Source organism: Zingiber officinale, chromosome 9A (assembly GCF_018446385.1).
Source record: "Zingiber officinale cultivar Zhangliang chromosome 9A, Zo_v1.1, whole genome shotgun sequence".
NCBI lineage: Eukaryota > Viridiplantae > Streptophyta > Magnoliopsida > Zingiberales > Zingiberaceae > Zingiber > Zingiber officinale.
Genome location: NC_056002.1, coordinates 69607207 through 69616771, shown reverse-complemented (window position 1 = coordinate 69616771; position 9565 = coordinate 69607207). Strand labels below are relative to the sequence as shown.

Sequence of the window (9565 nt, the reverse complement as noted above, 5' to 3'; positions counted from 1 at the left end):
GCCCACCGAAAGCGGTTAACGACCGCGGGCCTTCGAGTAGGAGTCGAGCTAGGCTCCGAACGAAGTAATTCGACTGTGTCTTCTGTGTGTGATTGCATTTACTTTTCCGCTACGTTTACTTTTACGATTCTGAAATCGATTGTGAAAGTCACGAGCGCTATTCACCCCCCCCCCCCCCACCCTCTAGCGTTTTCGATCCAACAGATATGGATGCGAAAAAGTTTTTGAAGTGAGAGGAAATGATTGTAATGCATACTTTAAGTGAACCACAGAAATGGATGGTGTGATGCTTGAAGTTCTTAGGGAGCAAAAGGGTAAGGGTCAAAAGGAAGATAGAGCTTTTTCTGCTGAAGCATATAGGAAGGTGGTAGAGGAAATTAATGATAAATTTTCTTTGAACATCAACAAAACCAAAGTGATGAATCGTCTCAAAACTCTTAAAGAACAAATGGTGCTATCAAAAGAAATTGAGTTGAAAAGTGGAATAGGATGGAATGATTATTCTAAAACATTTGAGGCTCCTCTAGAGGTGTGGAAATCTCTGATAAAGGTATGAGTATTATATTTCATTTCCTATAATATAGTTGGTAGCATCTTCCTTGCACATGCTTGTTTACGAACTTTCTTATTGTGATTTCCTTTTGTTACTAGGCCAATCCAAAGTATAAAAATATCAAAGGAAAATCCCTTCATCACTTGGAGATTCTCAGAGAGATATATGAGAAAGTTGTAGCAACTGGAGCTCAAGCTGAGAGTGCTAGAGAAAAAGTACAAAGGTGGGAAAGGGAGGAGACTCATATTAGTATTGATGAAATTGATGAGATGCAAGCAAACAATCAGGTTTATTTGGAAAAGTTTTCCACCTTTGATTTTAAAAGTGTGCCATCAACACCGGGATCACAATTTGGAACATCAAATCCTTTTGTACCTAATGCTTCAGTTACGAAAGGTAAAAAAAGAAAAGTACCAATGACAAATGAGTACTCATCCCAATTAAATGAGGTGTCTTCGGCAATGAAAGATATTGCACAAGCTATTTTAAATAAAAACACTCAAGTTTGGAAGCCTGCAGAAATATATGAAGCAGTAGCTAAATTGGGTTTGGAGGTTGACAAACTTTTTGAAGCTGTTGAATTGCTAAAGGAACATCCTAATCTTGTTGGAGTTTTTTTTGGTTTCCCAGAAGAGCTATGCTTGCAATGGTTAGCTAAAAAGTTAAGTTGGTGATTTTATGTATGTATTTTTTTGGGGGGAAGTTTGTTGTGTTCATACAACAACTTAACTTGGTACTTTGGTATATTTTTGGGGGGAGAAGTTAGGTTTGCTACGGTATGTTTGTGAGAATTTTATTTTGGTGGCATCTATTGAATATGATGAAGTCATAAGACCAGATAATGCCTGAGAATTTTATTTTGGTGGCATTTATTTTGGTGAATTATTCTTTGGAAGACTAATTAGAGAAATTTCTTTTGATAATCATCTATTGGCATTTAGACGAGTTGATTCTTGTATGACCTTGTGATAATACCTGAGATACTTATAAACTCATTTTGTGGTTGGAAAATCCTGTTTATATAATCCTTTTCATTTCTCTTTTCGTTTATTTGGAGCCATAAAAGATTGCGATTAAAGGGTGATTCCCTTGCATTTGGCAATAGAATATGTGGCATCCACATATATTGGCAGGTCACGACGAGATCAACAACTAATCTATTGACTTGGTTAGTAAGTTGGAAGAGCCTTGAAATCTAACTGGTTAGTAAGCATAGTGACATGAAATCTGACTTTTTGGGTACGTTTCACATCAGCCACCAAGTTCTTACCTACTGAACAGAATCAGTAACAAAATCAACGACTTCCTCAGTAACCTCTACATTTTGTTTGGATAGATCAAGAGTGGTATACTAACACTCTCTTTCTGGAGTTTTTGTTATTAAATGGTTAGTTATGAGGATAAAATGATAAATGTATAAAAATAGAATTCAATTCAAATAGATTCCAAATTAAGGAATTCAATTCAATTCTGTTATTCACTAATCCATTCTAAACATAGGAATTTAATTAAATTTCTATTGGAATTCAATTCCTAATGGAATTCAATTCAATTCCTTCACTTAAGTTGTTTCTAAATAGGGTATTAGGTTTCTTAAGACTGGTCACCACTCGATAATAAAAGGCAAATAAATAAATAATATATAATATTAAAGATTGATCCTCTTTTTAAAATTTATGAAAATATTACTTAATCGCTCCACTGATAGAATAGCTTTGATTCAATTTTAATTATCTTTGAATAGTTTTGATCAAAATTATTTATCTTATAAGATGATACAATTTTGATCAAAGTTACTTCAAAATAAATGCCAAAACAATATTTCAGATATTAAATCATAGTGGAGTAGGATTCTCGGGTCCACTTGGACTAGGAAATGATCCATCATTATGATCGAATTATCGTCACGATTTAATCATATTTGATAGAGTTCATCTTTCTATTTAAATTTTAGTTTGGGTCGAAGTAAACGGTCGGAAGTCGCTGGCGATGGACGAGTGACCTGATTCTTGGGCGTTGAGCGAGAGTAGCCTCCGGGAGGCCTTTGACCTCTCATCTCATCCCAAACTATAATTGAGTGGAAAGATGAATTTAAAAAGAGATTACAACTAATTATGATCAAATCATGACTATAATCCGATTATAATCATATTATGGATTATCTCTTGATCCATTAAAAGTGGACTGAGATCCAGTCACATCATAGGGAGGTATTATTTAAGAATATTATTTTAATATTCTGTCGTACCAAGATATGTTCGAATTAAAGAATCATTCGGCAAGAAACATTCATATAAACTATCATTAACATATATAAGTAAAATAAAAGGAGTTATAGTATCTGATTAGAGTCGTATCTGCATAATATTATTTGGCTTTTTTATGTGGAAAGATCCAATTTCATAGAAAGTGTGCATGACCGAATTGCTTCCTCGTTTTCTCATACTTCCTGTTCAAGTTGCTTATTCCTAATCCGTACGCTATCGGGGCTCTAGTGCAGTAGTAGGATGTTTAAGGTGTAGATACATAATTCGATTCCAGCTATACTATATTTATAAGAATTTTTTCTTTAAATAATACGTACAATTAAAAGATGTTGGACTTCTGAAATACTTATTGTGAGTACTTTTCGATTTATTTGATGGTCGTGAAAAAATTCCATGAAACTGGACCAGTTATCTCAGGACCATAGTTTGCAAAATCGTCATTCGGATCATAGGATCGTACGATCCTACGATCCGGAAATCCAAAATTGATCCAAGATCATGTAGAATCGCTTTTTACAGTAGGATCACAACAGGATTAGTAGGATCGGAATAAAATTGGTAGGATCAGAACAAGATCGGAGCAAAATCGGAGCAGGATCGGTGGAAACTTTGAGAGGTCATAACTTATGACTCGGATTGAACCACGGAGCCTATAATATATCAAATCAAAACTCGTTTAGAGATCTTTAATAAATTTCAAAGTTTATCCTTAATCATATTATTTCAAACCCAAAAAATGTCATTTAAATCCTTTTCGGATGTCTAGAAAATTTTATCTTTTTTTATTATTTTTTTTTCATCTTATTAGAGTTTTAAATTATTTAAATATATGTTTAATTATTTTTGAGTTAATTTTTTTATCAATAATATTCTATCATTTCTTTTCCCTAAAATAATGAGTTTTTGGATACCTATTGTCTAGTATTGTGTGACATCAACAAGTCTTTAGAAGATTATTTCTGACGTTCATATTTAAATCAAAGAATTCAATAACTTCTGTTATATACGTTAGGTGCTTTGTTGTCCTTTAAATTGAATTATCTTATAAACCAAGGAAATATTTTTGACATTAAATGTGTTATTATTATTATGTTAATAGAAATTTTATATTCTTTCATTTTAGATATGAAAATATAAATATTATTACTATACGAGAATAATAGTTGAATTACAAGTTAATTTAAATTTGTACATGTAGTAATGTAATTTGAGATGTTGAGTGTAAATGATTACATATATATATATATATATATATATATATATATATATATATATATATATATATATATATTTATTTATTTATATGTAAATGAGTGTTTTAGATAGTTTTTCTAATTATTAATCATGTATGATAAGATTTTAAGGATTTTTGATAGGATCGTACGATTTTACGATTCGATTCTGACCCTAAATCGATTCTGCGTAGAATCGCGATTCTACAAACTATACTGGACTGATAAATGAGGCTAAGTAGATTTATTATTTATGTTTTCTTCCCATCTGTACTGGACAAAGAGTCTAAACTATATGTATGAAATACAAAGTATGTCGAATAAGAGATCGATCATGAGTACCTTATCCCAATGCTTTTGGGCACGCCGTGTCTTTGGATGTCCCGCATCGTGCAATCTTCAAACTGCAGCTTCTTGATTCCGGACTCGCACGGTGGCACAAGAGTAGTCTATTACTTGAGATGTCATTGAGATAGTCATGTGGCATGAATAATGATTTATAATTAATGCTTAAATCTGAGGATGTTTGGAGTTCTGATTCACTAAAGTCAGAAACGACACAAGATAAATTATATTATTGCCTGATATAATAGAGACAGGAAAACTGCAAGGGTGACAGCATAAGTGCCACCGCGCTCGGAAAGAAAATTCACTGCATCAAACAAATTCAGTGAGAAACGATCGATGCTGGATTTCTTTCAGAAGAATTTATATAGTGCAGCATGCGCATGAACAACAACAGCTGTAGTGCCTATCAATTCCAAAAACTTTTTCTTTGTCGATATTCAGAATGAAATCAAGATGTATAATGCAGAGTTGACCACTCCACCTTTGGGACTCTGGAGAGAAGCTCGCTGGTCTCGTGAAAATATGAATCGGGAAGGAAATCATGGACCCAAGGCTGAATCAGTACTGTAAAGTTTTGGGAACAAATTTTTGCGAGAACTAATGAATCTCCAAGATATTTGCATCAGGTCCTTGAAGTGTTGCTACTTGCTACGCTCAGTGTGCCACTGCCTTAGCTCATGGCTGGAGTTACCATGGTCCTTTGCAGAAAGATTGAACCGAATTAAAAACCAGCCACGACTACAGAATCATTTGGAAGGTCGATGAACTGCCATTAAATTAAACGTAGTAATCTCCTCTCATGACTTGGGTATTATATTATCGCACTTAAGCGAAATCAAGGGTCAAAGCTCGTGTCGTATAGCAAGATTAGTTTGCATTTGTCAATAAAGGGAAGATCTTTTGGTTGAGTACTAAACCTTGACTATGGATCACTGACTTACTGAGGCCTGTAAAATGTAAATGCAAGCAGCTCATGCTAGAAATGGTGGTTATATTGAATTCAAGATCAGTGGTGAATTATTTAAGGTCGTCTTGTAGGTATTACAAAGATGAAAGGGTGTCTCTTTCCATTATTCTTCCTCTTTTACGAGAGACCTTTCATCTTCCTCTTTTATGAGCGACATTATTGTCGCTTGCCTTTATAAGAGACATCAAGGAATCGAAAGGGAGAGGTGGTGAGTAAATAATCGGCGAAGAAGAATATACCTCTATAAGATATGGTTTGTGAATCCTAAAGAATTTTTCGATTCATTCGTGATCGTTCTCCCGACGATAAGCAAAGATCAAGATCTACCATGGGAGATCATTATGAGTTTTTCATTTTGTACGAATCTTCTTCTTATGAAGCAACAATGGTATCAGAGCATATTGCTCGAGAAGAGAAAAAAGCCCCCCTCACTGATGGTTGTATTGCACATCGGTGACTACGGCAACTGAGACTTTTGCTTGGCAACAAAAAGGGAAACTCTGTTTTCTCAGTTGCTACGACCACGTCGAACCACTATCGACTGACGTTTGGTGTCGAGAAATGGTCGATGGCCCACGATCAACAATAGAGGTTGTCAAACTGTGTTCATCGCGGTGGATAGATCACGGAAGAAGAACAACAACTTTTTACTTTTCTTCGTTAAAAATGTTTGAGGAAATGTTTGATTTTTAAAAATCAAAAAGAAAATAAAAAATGTGAATGTTTCTATCAAACAGAATTTTTTTTCTGGAAAAATTAATTAAAAATTAAACTTTGTGTTTTAATTTTTCAACTAATTATGCTTATTTTTATTTGGATTTACCTGAGTAGATCAGATTGGTTCAATCCAAACTAATCTAGTTCATTTGAACTAGACTATATCAAATCAGATTGGTCCAAACTGAACCCCGATCTGATTTAAATCATTAGTTGGTTAACCAGATCAATAAGGATGATTTAATTAAATGAGTTTAGATTAAACAAAAACTACTGAATGCCCCAATTAGATTAGTTCCAATGCTAACAAGGGACTAAACTAATGCTTAGAGTCTGATTTCTCAATCGATCGATCCAGTATGTCAGTCAACTGGAGCTCCTCAAAATAAAAAAAAATATTTTTCTTAGTTACTTATAGATTATGTATATTTTTTTATGCATATGTGTGAATTGAAATGAACCGATTTTGTTACTGGTTTGTTAGTTTTGTACTGATATTATTATTCTCAATTCCAAATGTCATGAATGATATGCACGATAACCCGTTGCGACATACAATGGAATGAGCTGTGGGAGGAGATTCAGGATATCGAATATGATCTAGTTTACATACTAAGAGGACATATTGGATGACTAGATGAACTATTCTAGAAGCTTGAGTAAGAAGAGTTTCCCATCCTCGATAATTACCGGATTTGAACTTTGATCAGTTCATTGTCGGGGAATCCAAAAGTAGTAGCACACCATATATCAGGGCGCTTTAAAGGGCGTATCTCATATACAGAATTGTGTGTGGAACTACTATGTCATGAGTTCTCAGAAGAGGATCCTGATTAGTCTGAGGAGGATCCTGAAGAGTCTGAAGAGGATCCTAAAAGTTTGAGGAGGATCTAGAAGAGTTTGAGGAGGATCTTAAAGAGTCTAAGGAGAATCTAGAGGAGGATTATAATATGGACTAAGCTAAGATTACCGATTTGCCTGAGATTGCCCAAGCTGAACCTAGAAAGATAGGACTTGTGATAATTACTATTGCGCTAGTGTCTTTCCTAATGGGAGTAGTATTGTCCTATCAAATACAACCACTAGTGTTAGTCCTAGTAGGAGTAGAGTTAGCTTATCTTGCAAAGTAAAGTTCAGTTGTTATTACTGTCACTATATATGTACAATATTAAGCTCATATTAATAAAATCATGTAATAAAAATTGTTGTTATATACAAATAGTGCTATTTTAATGAAAAATTATGTTATACATTAATGAACTTGAAAAAATATTATGTGTTAATAGTCTTAACAAAATAATTAGTTCATTTAATGAGATGTATGTAATGGAACTAATCAATGTTGATTAGATTAGATCATACAAATGATGAGTGGAAACATAGTTATCACTTGATTTTGTAAACGACTCAAATTACATTGAGTCAATTACTAATTGCATACATATAAATTACACTGAATAACTAAATAATATGTTTATTTATAGATTATGGTAACTAAGAACATCATAGTTGAACTCAATAAGGGAGAGAAATTATATGGAGATAAATACAAAATTTGGCACCTTAAGATATAATACATTCTTAAGGAACAAGAAGTTCTAGAGACTATAAATCGGTTCATGGAAGAACTGGTTGATGATTCTATAGCACATCACAGGCATGACCTTGATGTCTATAAGGCATGAAAAATGAAGGACTCTACTATTAAGGGAATATTAATTAGTTCAATGGTGGATGATCTGGTATTTGAGTATGAGCCATTACCATTGGCACATGTTGTCGGGACAACCCTTAGAGAGAAGTACAGTGGAGTAAGTCTCAGTAAGCTTCGTCAGCTGACAATTAAGTTTAACAGTTACAAAAAGTGTTCAAATGTCACCATGACTTCACATCTAAGGGAATTGGCAAATATGATTTAGGAGTTAAAGACCACTGGTCATAAGATGACTAATGAAAAATAAGTTCAAGTAGTAATTCATTCCCTTCCCGATTCTTGAAAAATAATGAAATAGTATCTGACACACAGCGAAAGTATCAAGACTTTTACTGATGCCTCATGTCATGTTGAACTTGACACAGAGAGAATAGAATTCACAAGGATTACTGGACAAGCTTTTGTAGCTGAAAGTTTTGGTTTTAAGAATAAGAAAAGATGGTTTAAGAGAGGAAAGGGAAAAGGAAAGGAAGCTGGTGTTGTTGCTGGGCAAGACTAAATCAAGAAGAACGAAAAAAAAATATGGACAAAAACCTAAGAGTAAGAGATGACTTGCTATAACTGTGGCAAGAAGGGTTATTTTACTAGAGATTGTACTGAGCCAAAAAAGTTAGTAGATCCATCTTTATCTTCTTTTCATGAGTATTATGTTACAGGTTCAGTGTTATTAGCTGATTCTTATCCTTTATGTTGGTGTAGTTGGCACCAATGATCAAACTTGAGTTTTGATGAATGACAAATGGATTAAAATTAGATGTTATATTTGTTTAACCTTTTACCAAGTGTGCAGGACTTGATGGATCTAAAGGACCGGAACACCAGGCTGAAATCTAGTTGGGTTGACAACTGGCAGGAAGTCCAAATTGGTTGAGATCTAGCAAGAGGAAGTCCAATTGGGTTGACAACTAGCTGAAGTTCAGATTGGTTAAAATCTGGTAGGAAAGTCCTGGTGGGTCAAGGGACTTAAAGTCTGCAATTGGTAAGTGGAGGCAAGTAACTGGAGGAGAGATCCAGTGAGGAAGCGTTCTTGGTTGAGGGAATAGTAGGCGTCGGTCAAGCTTAGGTCCATTGGGAAACCTACGCTGAGACTAGATTCTGGTCTCAAGGAGACAGGATCTAATTAATATAACTACCTTATTGTGCTAACTTTCTTTTGGAGGATAAATATATTATGATTGCCTAGACTAAATCTTCTTTGTAGGGAAAGAAAAGAGTGAAAAAGAGTTGTTCGGGAGCCCAGACTCTGGCGCCCAGACCAGCTTCGCCCGAACGGGTGCCTGACCAAGCACCTAGGCAATCTAGGCACTTGGAGTTGGTCTAGGCACCCAAACTAGAAAATTTCATCCAGAAGCTGAGTTGGAGTTCGACATTAATGGTCCAAGCGCTTAGAGGTGGACAAACTTTGGGGATGAAGTTTTGATGAGAGCTCGTTATGTCAACACACTCCAGGTACCCGAGAGGGGCTTCAGGCACCCAGACAGGGCTATAAAAGGAGGCTTTGACTAGCAACTTAAAAACATCAATTACTATGACTTTCATTCTTGTGCGCTGCTCTGAAGAATCTCCTACGATGCTGTAATGCTCCTTCAACAACCTATGATCAAGGAATTCTATTGATACTATCTTATTGTCGATAATCATTCATTTTTACAGTTTGTGTGCTCAAATTTTGTAACTTATTTTTGAACTTATAGTGATTGCCCAATGAAAGCACTCAATGAATGCAGACCTTGGAGTAAGAGTCGTTGAAGGCTTCGAACCAAGTAA

The 9565-nt window shown here is 34.7% G+C and overlaps 1 protein-coding gene across 1 annotated transcript; it reads left to right on the top strand.

Annotated features, from left to right (window-relative positions):
* Window positions 1-274: 274 nt before the first annotated feature.
* Window positions 275-1227, top strand: LOC122019258 (uncharacterized protein At2g29880-like). Its single transcript, XM_042576747.1, has 2 exons — window positions 275-550; window positions 652-1227. Exons 1-2 carry the CDS (start codon window positions 275-277, stop codon window positions 1225-1227), a joined length of 852 nt encoding a protein of 283 aa, XP_042432681.1.
* Window positions 1228-9565: the final 8338 nt, after the last annotated feature.